The sequence below is a fragment of the Thunnus albacares genome, chromosome 7 (genome assembly GCF_914725855.1).
Source record: "Thunnus albacares chromosome 7, fThuAlb1.1, whole genome shotgun sequence".
Taxonomy (NCBI): domain Eukaryota; kingdom Metazoa; phylum Chordata; class Actinopteri; order Scombriformes; family Scombridae; genus Thunnus; species Thunnus albacares.
In genome coordinates, this window is record NC_058112.1 from 33,458,427 (window position 1) to 33,477,402 (window position 18,976).

At 39.9% G+C, this 18,976-nt stretch overlaps 2 protein-coding genes across 4 annotated transcripts in view; one reads left to right on the forward strand and one right to left on the reverse strand.

Moving 5' to 3' along the window:
* LOC122985164 (ankyrin repeat and SOCS box protein 15-like) overlaps positions 1–2,751 on the reverse strand; it is a 17,750-nt gene extending 14,999 nt beyond the window's left edge. Inside the window, exon 1 of one of the 2 annotated variants that reach the window (XM_044355625.1) lies at positions 2,666–2,751. The gene's annotated coding sequence lies outside the window, so the exon portion shown is untranslated. The remainder of the gene's footprint in view (positions 1–2,665) is intronic. The other variant, XM_044355627.1, reaches the window with a different exon arrangement.
* Positions 2,287–18,034, forward strand: iqub (IQ motif and ubiquitin domain containing). 2 transcript variants are annotated; one of them, XM_044355609.1, is made up of 13 exons: positions 2,287–2,789; positions 3,626–3,739; positions 4,489–4,623; positions 5,570–5,737; positions 5,807–5,982; positions 12,522–12,677; positions 12,797–13,007; positions 13,104–13,279; positions 14,867–15,037; positions 15,801–15,977; positions 16,989–17,237; positions 17,336–17,521; positions 17,777–18,034. In XM_044355609.1, exons 1-13 carry the CDS (start codon positions 2,573–2,575, stop codon positions 17,966–17,968), a joined length of 2,328 nt encoding a protein of 775 aa, XP_044211544.1. In that variant the 5' UTR covers positions 2,287–2,572; the 3' UTR covers positions 17,969–18,034. The 2 variants fall into 2 exon arrangements, with proteins under 2 accessions (XP_044211544.1, XP_044211545.1); XM_044355610.1 differs by having other exon boundaries at positions 2,287–2,762.
* Positions 18,035–18,976: the final 942 nt, after the last annotated feature.

Below are 18,976 nucleotides of genomic sequence, written 5' to 3' on the forward strand. Positions count from 1 at the left end.
TTACAGCGAGGAAAACCTCTTTCACTGTTACTATGGACACCTGACTGCTGGTTTAAGACACACTGGAAAAACTGTGAACCATATAATTGATTACATACCACCACCGGTTGTCTGGCATCATATTATATCATATTGTAAGGCATCAAGTTCGTGTTGTTTCGTAACTTACAGAATCATATTGCATCACTTTCCCTCCCAGAGTCCTTCATTAAAGGTCAAAATATTGTCTGGATGTATTTTGCTGGTCAGGTATCTGTGTGTGAGTGTGTTGAAGTGTTACACTGAGCAACAATGTGATCCTGACAGAGCGCTAATATGACAAGCAGATCTCCCCTGGATCAGTGAATACCTGTGTGCGTGTGTGTGTGTGTGTGTGTGACAGGTTTACACTGGGGGCCCGGTCCTCCCTCTCTGCTGTGTGATCTCTGTGGAGCCAGCAGCAGATTACTGGAGCTTTACAGGGGCCACCAAGTCGCCTCCTCTGGTTCCCAGACCTAAATAGCAACGTATAGCTGAACGTAAAGCTCCTATACTGTCACTGTACATAGAGGAGGGGCTGTAAAGTACAAAAATAAACTGGTTTTCATCCTCATGCTGGAGTGCACATATGAGTCTGTGTATCCTCAGCATAGTGAAAAGTACCACTACTAATCACTTGCTGTTATTTTAATATTATTGCTTATGTAACTCCTACTACCTCTCTGATAACATGTATTATTACAGCTGTTGGTTCAACTCCTACTCACATACTTGCACTACTGCTACTATTAGGCTTCTACTACTACTACTGCTGCTGCTGCTGCTGGTGCAAGATGGCTTAAAGGAAAAAATGTTGAACTACTCCTTTAATGACGGACACAAGGGAACAAACAACTGCTGCAACGTTTTTTAAATCCTTCAAGCAGTGATTATTGATCTAGCCTTTAACTTTGATGAGGCCAAGCAGCAAACAGTGGAGGAAAGTAATTAAGTAGATTTAATCAAGTACTGTACTTAAGTATAATTACTTTACTTGAGTATTTCCATGTGATGCTACTTTCTACATTTCAGAGTGAAATATTGTACTTTCTACTCCACTACATTTATTTGACAGCTTTAGTTACTTTTCAGATGAAGATTTGACACAATGGATAATATAACAAGCTTTTAAAATACAACACATTGTTAAAGATGAAACCAGTGGTTTCCAACCTTTTTGTCTTTTGACGTCTTACAAAAAGCAGTGTGTAGTCGGGGTCACATTTCACATGTCTATGAGTTGTTAACAGCTCTACCAAATAGTGATTTTTCCCTCTAAACTTCTCACATGCTTTCATTTCAATAAATGTTCAAATGATCCAATATTTCACATTCATATTTTTTCTCTAATTTGAGTATTCTTCCCTCACCTAAACCTGCTAAACTGCATCCATCAAGTCAATACTAGAAGTTTTTCCAGGTGAGGCAGGTTGACATCAGGTGAGTCCATGTGCTGTAACAATTTCTCATATAAAGCACATAACTATACTCGATGTGATGAAATTAAGATTTCCCTCATAACTGCCTTCTAATGTGAACATTTTTGTGAATTATGTCTAATAAAGTCATATAATAATAATATTTCATATTGCAACAGTGGCTCATTTTTATGTTCTACATGTAAGAGCTGCAAAGTTCTTACAGCTAAAACTAAATGAAGTGAAGTTAAAAAAAGTATGAAAGTTTTCTCCACACTTCAAAAACTTCACTCAAGCAAAGTACTTCAGTAAAGTGACTCAACTTAACAACGTGACTTAACTGCAAAGTACAGCAAAGTTTTAAAACTTTTCAAAAATTAAATATGACATATTGTATATATCTCATAATAGGGAGTCATGGGGGTAAAAACTGTACTGTATGTACTGTAGAGAATCAAAAGGGGGATAATAAATATGTATTAACACAGATCTACAACAGCTTGTGATCAAAATACTCCAGATGTAATTTTCAAAAGAAGATTCACATTTATGTATGTAAACTACTAAAACTACTACATATAAAATGTATATAATAAATGTATAATTACATTTCGTATTAATCATTCAATTATAATTTTCAATTTTTATATTACAAAAATATCAAATTAAAATTAATTTAGATTTATTTTATTTTTAAATTATATCGTTTTAAATGTATATTATAATATAGGCTATTTAGTTAGTCAATCATAGTATTTAATTGATATAATCTTTCATTTAATTGTCAAAGATATCAAAGAAAAAAACAACTACGTAACTAGTTTAACAGGAAGAGTGATGTGTCTTACGGTTGCTATAGCAACGTGTAAACTCTGGCGTTGCTAGGTAACCAAGCTAACGTTAGAGGGACAGTGTTAGCTGCGCTTGCTAAGTCAAAAATCTTGTGAAATAAAGACAATAAAACAGATGCGGGATTTAAGCTAAAGCATTAAGCTAAAACAACTGACGGTGGATCAGTTTATCACCGAGTCACCGCGGTTCATGTTCACAGAGCTCTGCGGGATTATTATCAACTATCAGCTCACCTGAAGTCACAAAGCTAACCGGTTAGCATTAGCCGGTCAGTTAAAGCTAGCATGTCGGAGCTCAGAGAGAAGGAGGAGCAGGAGGTGAAAGAAGAAGGAGAAGAAGAGGGAGAAGAAGAAGAGGAGGAAAACACAGACACAAACCCAGAAGCAGGTGGAGGTGCTGCAGTGGAGCCGCCAGAGGACGACAGAGGGCCGGGGAGTGATGAAGAGGAGGCGCAGGCTGCCGGGTCGACCTCAGGTGAGGCAGGACGTGTTTCCAGCAGCGGTGAGAGAAGTTTCCAGATCCTGTACTTAAGTAAATACGGAAGCCGAGAACAAGCGCACTTGCAATTATTTGATTTAATACAGTTATCTTGAGAAAATGAGCTTTATTATCTCGAGATAACGAGCTAATCAACCTGTTATCACGAGAAAACAAAGCTCCGACCTTTCTATTGTTCAGACTGCCAGGCTGAGAGGTCATATTATCCTGGATTTCTAACACTGTGTATTCTTTATTTTCATGGATACAGTATGCTGTGTCTAGAAGTGTGAATGCATGAATGAGTCAATCATTCAAAACCTCAGGATATTAAATAAATAAATATATAAATATATATAACCTTCACCATTCACTGCATAGTGTACTCCATCGGCTATTATTATGGTTCAGTTTACACCACTAACATTTTTCTTTTGTGACAGCAATTTTCTAATAACTATTATGAGAGCTCTATTATAGATGCATATTATAATGGACAATGCATGGATGAATGACATGGATTTATTATCTCGTTATCTCGAGATAACAAAGCTTGTTTTCTCAAGATAACAAAAAAATTAACTCATGATCTTGAGATAACGGCATTAAAAAAAAACAATAATTGCAAGCACAGCAGTTGTCAGCTTCTGTAAGTAAAAGTACCAACACAGCAATGTAAAAATATATATATAAGTATTATGAACTTGATGTAGTGGAATGGAAATCCATCCAATAATTGTTGAGATATTTCAGTATGAACCAAAGCGGTGGACCAGCAGACAATGACATCACATGACTACAACAATGATCTTGTGTATCTAGAGTCTGACAGGTGTCTGTTAAATGTCTTCACTGTCCAGATGTGCAGATGGTGGCGGCGGAAGAGGCTGAAACTCAGGCGGATCTGCCCGACAACAGCGAGCAGCTCAGAGAGCCTCAGAGAGCAGAAGAGGTTGGAAACTCAACAGCTACAGGTGAGACTGATTTCCTGCTACAACTCAACACCAAACATGTCAGATCCAAAGACTTACAGCTGGTTTGGTTTTATTCTGATGTAAAACCTTACAGCTATCAAAGACTGATGCTGCCTCGTGGGATTTAATCTTCAAAATGTAATTCTGTTGATTTCTACATGATAGTTTATCTCCAGTATTAGAATAAAACCTGCATCAGATCTGGACTGACTCAGACTGATCTGTTGACAGTGAAACACATCCCCCAAATGCATTCGTCACAGATCATTCAATTTAATTGTAAATTCGGCTTTACATATTCTGATATAGCAGAGTGATCAAATCTGTCAGAAAATAGAAGGTTTTGTGGAGGAAGTGTGGGCAGTGTTCTCACTGGTATTAGCTTATGAAGTAGCTAAGATGTGTTGTGCTGTTTCTAGGTAATCTGACACAACAAATTATACAAGAGGGGGATCAATATCTCGTTAAACCTCTATTAGCGGTGACAAAGAAAGCTTTCACAAGGAAGTGGAATAAAGTAGATCTCCTAACACGTAGGAAGCGTGGAGGAGATTTATGAAGAGGAAGCAAAGAAAGAAGTTTTTAAATCCATCACACCAACATAACTAAACTAAACCATTACATGATGAAAAAGAAAACCTTGTGGAAAGTAATACAGACTCAGTAATTAAAAAACAGACTCATGATAAAACCCCACAACATAGAATAATCACAGATTTCAATGAATGTGTGTGTGTGTGTGGTTGCAGTGAAGGTGGTGCTGGTTCCTGAAGGTCATGTGATGACTGTGGCCTTCGCCATCGGTCTCAGCATTCAGGAGCTGAAGCGTCACCTCGCCTCGGAGCTCAGAGTTCCTGCAGAGGTCCTGCAGATCTCTCTGGATGGTACGTATGTACCTCTGTCAACAAACGTTAGGAGATGTTGCTCTTTTTGCTGACAGGTAAAAGGTTTGATGCGTTGTGAGACTGTTTAGTCAGTTGTGGTAACCATTGATCCCAGTCTGACACCTGTTAGTCAAAACAGACAGACATACAATCATCTCAGTGTTGCCAGTAAGACACGTTAGACCAGTGTTACCTAAAAGTTAAAACCACCTCAGCCTTCCTGCATCCCTAAAACTGACACATTGATAACAGTAGCTATGTAGAATTTTACTGAAATGATATTTTAGTAAAGATAAACAACATGTTTCTTTTCACAAATGTTTCTAATCAATTTCTGATGTGAAAATGAAAAAACTCTGTTTCTACTGCTGCACTGATAGTTAAAGGACGGGTTCAAATGTGTGTTAAACCAGCAGTCAGGTGTCCATATGAACAGTGAAAGAGGTTTTCCTCGCTGTAATCATTCCTCCAGTTCATACTTGATATTAAAAGATCCTTCAAATGTGTTTTCAATGGAAGAAATGGAGGTCAAAGGTGATATCTGACACATTTACAGTCTTTTTAGCGTCAAATTCCTTCTTTGTGTTTCCTCAGACAGTGTTTCTCTGTTGAGCTGCAGGTGGAAGTATAGTAACAAACTCTGAAGGGCAAAACAGGTTTCTTCATGCTTTGGATTTGACTGATATGTTTTATAGATAAATGAATCACCAGATTTTCTTTTCTTGCCATCATTAGATCACTCGGCTCTGGGAAATCAATGAATTTTAATAGAATTCTACAAACCTGCGTCTCAGGTGCCCTGAACTGCAAAGAAATCTTGAAGTCTGTTTGGAAACATAATTCCAAAGACTAATTTGCAGCAGTGTGGGCTGTGAGATTCCTCTTGAGTGTTCTGACTGATGATAACGGTCAGTAAGACTCATCAGTCTGTGTTTGGTTTTTGCAGGCAGGTTGGTGGAGGAGCAGCAGAGCCTGATGGAGTTCGGCGTCCGGCCTCACGGCTCCACCCGGATGGAGATGAGCTCCACCGACCCAAACGCCCACCCGCTGCGACCCCTTCGCCCCCCGGAGCACGACAACATGCCGGACGTCATCACCGTCCGAGTTCAAACAGGTACGGACACCTTCGTTTAGATTTAGAAAATCTCTTAATGCAACTTTAAATGAATGATTTGACTTCCAGATGACGGCGGGTTCCAGGAGGTGGTGGTGGAGATCGAGCGTCCCCCCCAGCAGAAGGCCTTTCTGGGCGGCTACAGACACCGGCTGACGGGGGCGGAGTACCACCACGCCGCTGTCCAGACTCTGCCCAAGAGGAGACCTGACAGAGGGGTAGTCGTCTTCAGCCGCAACACACAGGTACAGTACAGAGCTTCAACACAAATATAATCAGTGGCAGCTTTAGTTTTCAGGAGAACAAAATACAAAATGATATCAGCTGAGGAGACAGCTGTTTAAAGCTGGATGTGTGTGTGTGTGGTGCGTTTAAAGGTCACTCATTACTGCAAAACAGCATTTTCACTCAGGCATGAGACAGAACATGACTCCATGTGCAAATTAAACAATCTAATTACAGAGAGAAAGACAGAGTGTAAATGAGCTTCTTGAACCAGAAGACGAATGGTCACAGCAACACCTCTCTGAGAAGCTTTATTATAATTAGTTTCACTCCGACTTTATTCTATTTAAAGAGGAACATCAATAAAATCTAAGAATTAAACAATATTTTAGTTCAGACTTACTCTTAAATACCTGCGGTGGAAGAATTCAGATCCTTTACTGCAGTAAAAGTACCATCAATGTACAAATATGTAAAAGTACATAAGTATTATGAGCTTGATGTAGTTAAAGTATTGCAGTAAAAGTAGTGGTTTGGTCCCTCTGACTGATATATTATTATATATGACATCATTAGATTATTAATAGTGAAGCATCAGTGTTAGAGCAGCATGTTACTGTTGTAGCTGCTGGAGGTGGAGCTAGTTTACACTACTTTATATACAGTTAGCTAGTTTAGTCCAGTGGTTCCCAACCTAGGGGTCGGGCCCCTCCAAAGGGTCAGCAGATAAATCTGAGGGGTGGTGAGATGATTAATGGGAGAGGAAAGAAGAAAAAACAAAGTTCTGATACACAAATCTGTTTTCAGTTTTTGGACTTTTTCTCTAATCTTTGATTTTTGCTGAAATATTGGATCATTTGAACATTTATTGAAATGAAAGCATGTGAGAAGTTTAGAGGGAAAAATCACTATTTGGTGGAGCTGTTAACAACTCATAGACATGTGAAATGTGACCCCGACTACACACTGCTTTTTGTAAGACGTCAAAAGACAAAAAGGTTGGAAACCACTGGTTTCATCTTTAACAATGTGTTGTATTTTAAAAGCTTGTTATATTATCCATTGTGTCAAATCTTCATCTGAAAAGTAACTAAAGCTGTCAAATAAATGTAGTGGAGTAGAAAGTACAATATTTCACTCTGAAATGTAGAAAGTAGCATCACATGGAAATACTCAAGTAAAGTACAAGTACCTCAAAACTTTACTTAAATACAGTAGTTGAGTAAATGTACTTAGTTACTTTCCACCACTGATAAATCAACATATTTTACATCACTGCTGATCATTTCCAGCTCAGTTTTTAGGTTGATTTCTTTACTTACAGGCATTAAGTAGATATATACAAATAGTTCTTCCTTTTTGTCAGTTAAAATAAGTAATAATAATAATAATATTAATAATAATATTAATAATAATATTAATAATAATAATAATAATAATAATAATAATAATAATAATAATAATGATAATAAACCTTTTGTTGATGCTGCCTGAGTAAAAATAAACTAAAGACTATAGTCAGACTATAGGAGCCATCGCTGCTCTGATAGAAACAGATCAATAACTTTCAGTTAGCAGCTCTATCAAGAAAGAATGTGGATGAAGGTTTCCTGCATTTTTTTTCCTCCTGAAAAATTCATCAACAGTTTTTGTTCAAGAAAATCAGTCTGCTGACTTGTGTGCTGCAGTAGTATTGTGTTATACTGGGAGGTAGTTTCAACAAAAGCTGAACATTATAACCTTCATGAAGGTCGGACTTATATCAGGGCTGCTGTATGATGTCTAGGTGGACCTGATAAACTGGGAACAGAGTGTATATCCATGTTTAACCTGATGCTTCTCTGTACCTGTATGTACTGCAAAATTTGACATTTTCAGACTTTGGACAGTAAAATCTCCCCGACATCTTCATGGAGTCGACCCAGACACTGAGAATGAAGGACTTGTGGCTTATGGATTTATTTTGTCAGATAAACAAGTGATACATTAACTTGAGATCGACTTGTATTAGTGGAAAATAACCACGTACATTTACTCAAGTATAGTTTTGAGGTACTTGTACTTTACTTGAGTATTTCCATGTGATGCTACTTTCTACATTTCAGAGGGAAATATTGTACTTTCTACTCCACTACATTTATTATTTACAGCTTTAGTTACTTTTCAGATGAAGATTTGACATAAAATGATATATTTTAATATTCTGACTGTTGTTTAAATTTTCTGCTCTTTTCTTTCCTATTTATAAAATTTGTTGTACACTTTGAGCTGCATTAGTGTTGCTCTCAACCCAACCGGTCAAAGCAGATGGCCGCCCACCAAGAGCCCAGGTCTGCTTGAGATTTCTACCCGTTAAAGGGGAGTTTTTCCTCACCGCTGTCGCCAAGTGCTGCTCATGGGGGAATTGTTGGGTCTCTGTATATTAAAGAGTACGGTCTAGACCTGCTCTATGTGAAAAGTGCCTTGAGATGACTTCTGTTGTGATATGGCGCTATATCAATAAAAATTGATTGATTGATTGATTGATTGAATGGTGCTACATAGATGAAGTGTATTATTATTATTACTTTTATTATAAAAAGAACATATACAATTACAGTATATAATATGATGCAGTACTTTTACTAGTAATCTATCAAAGTATCTAAAATTGGCTTCACGTTGATGAACTACAACATGAAAATGCAATGTGATAAAAACAAATAATATAATATATTATTATAAGATAACACTCTAAAAAGAGTATTTTTACTTTTGATGCTTGAAGTACATTTTGCTGATAATACTTTTGTAATTTTACCAAAGTAACGTTTTACTTGTAATGGAGTATTTTTACACTGCAGTATTTCTACTTCTACTTAAATAAAGAATCTGAATACTTCTTCCACCACAGTCGACATTATGTCACATTATTTGGGGGATGCAAGTCATTCAGGAAGTCTGAAGCACTGCAGATCGAGGGCAGGCAATATGACAAAGAACAACGTGGAATCTGTATTTTCAGATTCCATTAACATGATCCCACAGTTCCAAAAGTTTCATCAGTCTGCAGAAAGAAAACAGTCCGTCTTAATGATGTGAGGATGTACCAGGTTGTTCTTGGCAAAGTTACGGGAACAAGCTGGCAGGAGGAAACCTGTTCCCAGTAGGAGTAAACCTGAACGTCCTGAATATGATTTGAATACCTGCTAACCAATCAGAAGTACGGTTGAATGCTGGGAATTGAGACCTGGTTATTTCCCAGGAATTCCTGCCAAGATCTACTCCTGTTCCCCTTACAAAAGACCTGCTGGAACATCAGCATGTGTGTGTGTGTGTGTGTACTGAAGACTGCACTGAAGCAAGATGCCTTCTGTAAACCTCACTGCCACCTTACTGTTGTCGCCACATTTTGACCTTGAAATGACATAATTATGATATAATTATGATATAATTATGATCATCGTTTCAGACTTTTCAGCTGAAGGTTTCAGCTGGCAGCTTACAGACCAGCTGTGTGGTTCACAGTTGCCAGAGTTTCGCCTTTCTGTTGGGAGAAACCCGCTTTCAGGCTCTGTCTCGCACTCCCACACAGCCCACACAAATCTCAGACTAAATAGGGAGGAAGCCAAACATTAAAGGACGGGTTCACCATTTTTCAAGTCTGTCTTAAAATAACAGTCAGGAGCCCAAATAAACAAAGAGACAGCTCAACAGGGAAACACAAAGAAGGAATTTGATGCTAAAAAGACTGTAAATGTGTCAGATATCCACTTGATATGATTAACTCAGACTGCTGAAGCTGAATAGAAGCTTCACACAGACTTTTAAATGACTGTGTTGGTTTCCACACAGACCTCTCCTAAATCACAAATGTTTTCATGTACAGCGTGTTGAGTTTCACCTCTTTTACTTCACTCTACAACCTCTCATCTAATGCTAGTGCTTTAAATATAAGGCGTTAGATTAATGAGTCTCACCAATAGTCTCGTTCATGTCTGAGGTTTTGCAGACACATCGGTCTAGTTCGCCGCCCACAACTGTTTGTATATTGGATGTTTTTCTTCTGACACGCCAAACTGGTCGGGATGTAACGGTAATTGATGTTCATTGTTTCTCTAAACACATCCAATAAACCAGTGAAATCATTTGTAATATAGTCGCCGTCCTCTGTGTGAGTCCTGAGCTCCATCTGAGCTGTCTGGACATTTTTACATCCAGCAGTAGATCAGATGTTTACCACCTCAAAGATAATGTACCAAGGAATTGTTTTACTAAACAAATGAATGTGAAAGAAAAAATACACACCTACACACACACACACACACTCTTAACGATGGCGGTCGGCTCATTACAGCTGCACATACGTGAAGACGCACACGGTTGCAGTAATGAGATCCTCCTCGGCTCTTTGTTGCTCTGTGGTGTCGTCAGCGGTGTGATGAGATGACCTGTCACCTACAGTAAAGACTGTTTACACATCACAGGACGGCAGCCATGTTGGTCTTATGATCCTATCTCCTTCTTTCTTCTTATAGCTCTAATTTGTTTTTACAGCACATCATCCATTGCATCATCTGGTTATAATAAGAATGTTTTTAATTTTTTATTTATGTGGGAACCAGGTCCCATTTACATTTTTCCTCTATACCTCCCTCAAACTAACCTAAAATAAACAGGAAATGCACTTAACGAGAAACAAGAATCTATAATGGTGTGGTGCCTGTACATGTTCTTTTTTTTTAAATCAGCTGTCACAGCACAGTGACCTCTGACCTTTGACTTTATTACGGTGCAGTAGTTAGTGACTGGAGCTAAAAGTACATTCCTGTATGTATTGCTCAACTCACAAGATACACATGGGAGTCAACTGGATTGGATCACCGACTTTGTGTGTAAAGTCTTTCTTAAAGAGGACATATTCCGCATATTTCCTGCTCTATGTTTATATTCTGGAGCTCTACTGGAATATATTTGCATGATTTCCAGTTAAAAACTCCTTATTTATCTTCTACTGGTCCTTTATGCAGCCCCTCAGTTCAGCCTCTGTCTGAAACAGGCCGTTTTAGCTCCTGTCTCTTTAAGGCCCCGCCTCCTGATGAGCCCACTCTGTTCTGATTGGTCAGCTTCAGGAAGCCGGAGGCTACGTAAACAAACTATAGTAGCAGGATTTCACTTCTTTTTCTCCTTCTTTACTCCAAATGTCAACTTCTCAAATCCATCCGTACATGTTGGAGCTGAATCACATCTGAAATATGAGAGTGAACAACACATGGAAACACCTTAGCAACCACCTTAGCAACCACCTTAGCAACAAAGGCTATAGAGCAGATGGCTGTTTGTGAGCATGTGTGGACATTCTGATGTCATCATGAGGAGGAAGTAGAGGTAACTTTGAAAAGGAAGCGTTCAGAGCAGGTTGAAGCCCTGACCTTTGACTTTCAGGGAGCATTTCTACACGTATAAATATTTAGTAACTGATCTGTATGTTAAAACTAGTTTGTGTGGTGCAATCTGTACTAATGTAGTGATCTATAAATCTCCATCAGTAACGTAGGCTAAGTTTGAGCTTTTATAAACAGCTGGTGCATTAAACTCCTGGGTCATTATGTTGGAAAGGTGCAGGGGGTGTGTGTTTTTATCTAAAACACACTGACACCTTTAAGGTTTAACTGACATGTTTGCTTGATCAGCAGTTTTTCTTTTCTTTCCTGTCAAATCTCTGTCCAGCATCAGACCTCTCTTGTTTCTTATCGTTCCTAAATGAATCCGATTCTGAGACCTTTTGCACAGCAGACATTTTGACGTGTCCTCGCAGGAAAAGCTTCAACTTTAGGTCTGACAGATCAATGTGGAACGACTTCAGCTGCCTTCAGCAACTGGACTCATCCAAAATCTTAAAGTGAATTGATTTAAATGTCTGAATTTTATCCAATAATTTCTCCAAAGCTCAGACTCTACCTACATTCAAGCTCTCTGATTGGACGTTTCTTACAGTTAGTTGACTTCATATGGACACTTATGATTTTTTTTTAATGAAACTGACTTTTTTCAGCTCAGTTTTTGCTTTTCCTGCTGATTTAACCAGGAGTCATGGGATAAGTGTGCTATCTAGATTTCCGATCTGTGCATGTAAAATACGTGCACTGAACACGGTTCCATACTTAGAAGGTCATTCAGGCTACAAGAGCTTCATCAATCTGTGTCACAAGCCTGAAAATGTGAAATGTTACTCACCAGCTCATCCTGCCTGCGGTGAACCTCAATTAACAGCCTGATGCCTGTGACCTCAGCTGTGTGCTGGCAGCCACTCTGCCTCCCTGCATTACACAGCTCATCCATCTGCGGCTGAATTATACAACTTAATTAATATTTTTCACAGTTTTAGCCACTTAGAATATGACATCGGTTACCTGCATTAGGTGTATTTAAAACCTGACCTTTAAACCTCTGTCCGAGGAGGGATCTGAGATGTTTTATCTGATGTTTCTTTTTCTCACTTCTCTTTTTTTATTATTTTGCATGTGTTGTCTTTAATGTGCATCTTTAAATTCAGTCCATGTCTCTTCCTCTCTGTCAGACAGTAGAGCTGAAGTCTCAGACTCAGCAGTGTCCGGTCAGCATCAGCACCCAGATGACTGGCATCGGCTGCTACGTCTCCTGTATGAACGACAAGCTGGTCGCCCCCGGCAACTACATCACTGCTGACGAGTATCATGACAGGAGGCTGAGAGCTGTGGGTGAACCCTGAGTGCACGATGTCTTCTTATACATACATTTCTGTCTTTTATCTTCCACTTAATCATCATTAGACTCAATAAATGAATTGGTTTTCCTCTCTCGTCTCCCTCTCAGGTGATCCGTCTGCAGGCGTTCACTCGGCGCTGGCTGGCCCAGCAGGCGGTGGAGCGCCTGAGGAGGGAGCGGGACCGGCGGCTGGCCTGGATGGAGCTGCAGGAGAAGAGGAGGAGGGAGGAGAAGGAGGAGCAGCTGAGAGACCGCCGCCACCGCTGGTTGAACCCACAGAGGAGGGAGGACTTCACCCTGCTGTACCACGCTCTGGAGAGTAGGCTGAGACAGGGGGGCGGGGTGGGGGGGTCTCACTCTGTTGTACAGCTGAGTTGTAAGATGTGTGGATAATTAAAATATTTGTACATTACAGAGTGGAGGCGTGAGGAGGAGCAGCGGATCAACTCCTCGCTGCGAGGAGCCGAGAGGAAGGCAGCTCTCTGCTTGCTGCTGGAACAGGAGACGCAGCTCATCGCCGCCATCGGATGCCATCGCATCGCCGTCCAGAACAACAACTACGACAAAACTGTCAGGAACTTCCTGGATAAGGTTAGAGGTCACCCCTCCTCCTCCTCCTCCTCCTCCTCCTCCGCTCCCAGCTCTCTCAATCCAGACAGTTTCCACTTAGATATTCACTTCTAAATAGTCGTGATGTTGGTGTTAGGGTTCAATTTATTGATTTATTGATTACTCTATAAAATGTCAGTAGAGGAAAAAGACAGAAAGAGTCAAATTCAAGCAAGTACAACAGAAATTAGTCAAATATGCCCATCACAGTTTTTCCCAGTAACATATTCAATTTGTTTGTTTTTTGTTCAACTATCAGTCCAAAACCCAAAAATATTTAATGACAGAGAAACACAGCAGAAGTCCTCATGACGGAGATCAAATGAGGCATTTTGGCTTCAAAAATAATTGATCTTTTATCTAAGTAGTTGCTGATTCACCTTCTGTCAATCGATGAATAGTTTCAGCTCAGGTTGGAGTAGTAGCAGCAGTGTAGTAGTAGCAGATCACTGGTACCAGGACGGAAGAAAGTGGAAGTACTAGCAGAAGACGTGGTGGTGCATCAGTGTAGCATTAGTACCATCAGCAGTAGTGTTAGCAGTATCATCATTAGCAGTAGTATTAACAGTAGTATTAGTACTAACAGCAGTAGTGTTAATAGTAGTATTAGTACTAACAGCAGTAGTGTTAATAGTAGTATTAGTACTAACAGCAGTAGTGTTAATAGTAGTATTAGTACTAACAGCAGTAGTGTTAATAGTAGTATTAGTACTAACAGCAGTAGTGTTAATAGTAGTATTAGTACTAACAGCATTAGTGTTAATAGTAGTATTAGTACTAACAGCAGTAGCATTAGTACCATCAGCAGTAATGTTAGCGGTTTCATTATTAGCAGTAGTATTAACAGTAGTATTAGTAATAACTGCAGTAGCATTAGTACCATCAGCAGTAGTGTTAACAGTAGTATTAGTAATAACTGCAGTAGCATTAGTACCATCAGCAGTAGTGTTAACAGTAGTATTAGTACTAACTGCAGTAGCATTAGTACCATCAGCAGTAGTATTAACAGTAGTATTAGTACTAACTGCAGTAGCATTAGTACCATCAGCAGTAGTATTAACAGTAGTATTAGTAATAACTGCAGTAGCATTAGTACCATCAGCAGTAGTATTAACAGTAGTATTAGTAATAACTGCAGTAGCATTAGTACCATCAGCAGTAGTGTTAACAGTAGTATTAGTACTAACTGCAGTAACATTAGTACCATCAGCAGTAGTGTTAGCGGTTTCATTATTAGCAGTAGTATTAACAGTAGCATTAGTAATAACTGCAGTAGCATTAGTACTATCAGCAGTAATGTTAGCGGTATCATCATTAGCAGTAGTATTAGCAGTAGTATTAGTACTAACTGCAGTAGCATTAGTACCGTCAGCAGTAGTATTAACAGTAATATTAGTACTAACAGCAGTAGCATTAGTACCATCAGCAGTAGTATTAACAGTAGTATCAGTACTAACAGCAGTAGCATTAGTACCGTCAGCAGTAGTATTAACAGTAGTATCAGTACTAACAGCAGTAGCATTAGTACCGTCAGCAGTACTACTGACAGTGTGATGATGTGTGTTTCAGTCTGCAGCTCCTCATCAGTGGCGAGCAGCAGACGGTCGTCTGATCCAGATGGACAGTCAACACACCATCAGAGCCAGAGAGCTGCGGGATCTGTACAACAACATCAGCCTGTCTGCTGTCGGCCAGGAGCAGAGGCTCCAAGTCCTGATGACACTCAAACACACTGTCATGGTACCACACACACACACACGTACGCACGCACGCACACACACACACACACACACACACACACACACACACACACACACACACACATACACACACACACACACACACTCTCCTCCCACAGACTTTCTGTGTTTTTGGACTGTTTGTGTTTTGGGGTTTTTGGTTTTGTTTGTTGCAGATGACAGATTGTGTTTCTTGGGTATTTGAGTTGTTTTCATGTTTATTCTGTGTCGGTTCTATGCAGGTCGGTTTATTATGAAGAGTTTTGTGTTTTCTGGGTTTTGGTTCCTGTGCTTTGCTTTGTCCATCTACACACCTGCCCTGCATCTAGCATCATTAGCCCTGCCCTGCTCTGTGTCTCCACACACCTGCACTGTATCATAAATAAACCTTGAAAGAATATTTGAATTGTATATTTCATGAAAACCGCGTGGTTCTCAGGGCACACTCACACCTGTTGTTGTTGTTGTTGTTGTTGTTCACCAGTAGGGTTGGTGTGAACCAGACCAGCCATGGAGTATTTTTATATTGCTGTACTGGTATTTTTGTTTTAGTAAAGGATGTGAATTCTTCTTCCATCACTGTCCAACATTATAGAATCAGTACTTAAGTAAAAAGGTAGAGAGTTAGTCTGAGTCTGGAGAAATAATCCACTCTAAAGTTAATCAGCTGTTATCTAGAGTCCTCTGATCTGTACATTGTAACTCTACCATATATATGATCACTGCGGTGTTAATGTGTGGTCGTCTTTATCCTCATTGGACAGGAGCACGAGTGTCAGGTGACCCGGGACATGGTGGATCTGATCGACAGGGAAGTGGACCTGATGACGCGGGGTGTTAAGGCGGCCAGTCTGGCGGGGCTGAGGAAGAGGATTTCCACTCTGTTCCTCCAGTACATCAAAACACCGGCGTTCAACCCTGAGGTGGCAAAGCTGCTGAAGGTGAGCAGAGGTCTGGTCTGGAGTCGTATGGTTACATATTCCAGATACAACAGCTGGAAAGTATTAGAAGAAAATGATCCTGATACAGAAATATGACTGAGAGAGAAAACTAATCAAACACAAGGTCTTACCATTGATTGGAGAGGGGGGGGGGGGGGGGGGGGCTTTACTTCTCACTGTCATGGAAAAGTTTGGTCTTGGGGAGGCAGACGCTAGCAGCATAACACCACAAATCTCTCACCCATCTGTCTGCAGTCGAGTTGCATTGTGGTTAATGTAGGCATCAAGTTTTGACAAGGAGAAAGAACGTGTGGAAGATAAAAGACAAAGATCTTGATGGTTCTGCTGCATCGATTCAGTCCTCTACCATTAATATGACAGTGTTATTGGCAAATTTAATGGCAATCGTACAGGCCTTTGGTGCCTTCTCAGGATATAAAATCAATTTTGATAAGAGCTGCATCCATTAGTCAATCAACAGAAAATTAATCGCTAAGTATTTTGATAATTGATTAATCGTTTTTTTTTAAGAAAACATTCTCCAATTGTCCAAATTCTCTGATTTCAGCTTCTAAAATATGAATATTTTCTGGTTTCTTTAGTTCTCTATGACATTAAACTGAATATCTTTGAGTTGTGGACAAAACAAGACATTTGAGGACGTCATGTTGGACTTTGAGAAACAGTGATCAACATTTTTCACCATTTTCTGACATTTTATTGACAAACAACTTCGAGTTTAATCGATAATGAAAATAATCATCAGTTGTGGCTTTAATTTTGATAAATCAATGACTATGTCAACTGGATAAGGAGCGAATACACCAAACTTTATTGACTTCCCTTTTTTTCTGATGGATGTCAGCCTCTGATTAATCATCTACTACTACTATTAATCATCCCAAAGGGAAGGAGAATAGGACAACTACTGATGTTATGATTCAATAAAAAACTATACTAATAAGAACTGTATGAAATGAATTTCCTCATGTACTCTACCATCTATACCAGGTTCCCCAGAATCCGTCCCAGCTGAAGAACGACATGTTCCTCTGCCACGGCTGTCAACGCTACCTGCGCTCTGCTGACTTCAGCTCGTCCGCCAGCGCCCATCTGAGCGGTCAGTGTCGGGACTGCGCCAGACTGGACAACATAGCTCGATCCCGCAACGACTTCTCGTTCTACAAAAACATCCTGAGGAGGCTGAGAGCCGACGAGCAGCGGCTCAACGAGGAGGCCAAGATCCCCTTCCTGCTGCAGGTGACCTCCCGTTCACTACTGTCAGTCTCCGGGAGTTTGCTGCGATGTTTCCATCGTTCAGATAAAACCTAAAGCCTGCATGTGTTTTATCCTCTCAGGTGGAGGACGTGCGGTACCTGGTGGAGGTGGTTTGGACGTCCCGCTCAGCCCTCCGCGCCGGCAGTGACCTCTACAACCTGGTGTTTGTCCGCTGGGAGCGTCAGAGGGACTGGAGCCCCTGGAACTGCATCCTGCTGTCCAAAGAGGAGACTTCAGCTCACCTGGAAGTAGAAGACGTCCACAAGGTCTGTCTACATCCAACAGTTACACACCACAACATGAGTTTTCCTCGCTGTAACCGTTCCTCCTGTTCATACTGGCTGATGGAGGCCAAAATCAGTCATTTAGTGCAAAAATGCATTTAAAAGTTGAGAAAGATATCTACTTGATTTAACTCATTTCAACAGTTGAAGCTTCATATCAGCTTCAGATGAACTTTTAAATACATTTTTGCACAGGAGGAGGATGTTTACGTTTCTCCCTCCCGTGTGTGTGTTCAGGCGTACGAAGCGACGTTCATCCGCAGGATCGAACACAAGCACACGCTGGCTCGGCGCCACTTCAGTCAGATCCCGGTCATGGCTGAATACCTGGACTCTCAGCCGACTGCTGCCCTGGGCAACCAGCTCATCTCCAAGCCCATCACCATGGCGACAAGCAAGCACGCCACCGACGCGCCACCGGCTCATTAGGAGACACCCTGTAGTTTTCTTTCTTCTGTCGTCTGAAGTCTAAAATAAAAGTCTTGATGGTTTGAATTCATGTAACCTCATTTCAGTTGGGGTGCTTTTATTTTGAAAACAGGATGTTGTGACTATGAGTGAGAATCTTGAGGCTAAAATCATCTTGAGATCCGTGTTACAAACGTCTTATCAGGTTCATCATAACTTAACCCTTAAACGAACCAAGAAAATTGAAACATTTAAGAAAATTAATTCATTTTCCAGCTCATGGAGGCTTTAAAGAATCCAATTTCATGACAATATGACTTTTAATTGTCATATTACAGTTTGTTTCCTCCAGGATATGTGAAATTATGAAGTATTGGCAACAACATTTAGACTCAAACTGTAATTTATACATTCATTTTAAAAGTAAAACAGTCAAAAATCATTATAACTAGACCGTCGTGTGGCTATTAATAGTGAAAAACTCACTTTGCATTCACATATTTACACATGAGACAACTTCCAATTATTTACCCTTGAAATAATAACAAACAAATTAACAGTAAATATCTTTTAAGTTACTGTTTTCAAAATAAATACAAAATAGAAAAAAATGGATATTAAAGTTCAAGTGTTGAAAATGATTCAGTAATCAGAAATGCATAAACAGACACATCTGGGAACGGAGCCCAGATGTGTCTGTTTACAACACATATTATAATAAACACTGCCGGTAAGATTGATGCAATCGGAGACATTTATTCACATTTGCTGACTTATTTAGTCTGAACAGGCCAAACATTCCTGCAGTTCAGGAGTCAACATTTCATAATCTTTCTCAACCTGTGAAATTCCTCCCATTCCTAAAATATCCAACCTTATCTCCCAGAAAGTATGTTTATATAACCTACTTATTTGCTTTTTGGTTGAGGTTAGAGATGGAATCAGGAGTCATGTTAATAAAATAAACACGTCGCATCTCAGGCGTCAAGCATCGACACCATCGGTCCCGATCCTGCGAAGTGCTGTGAG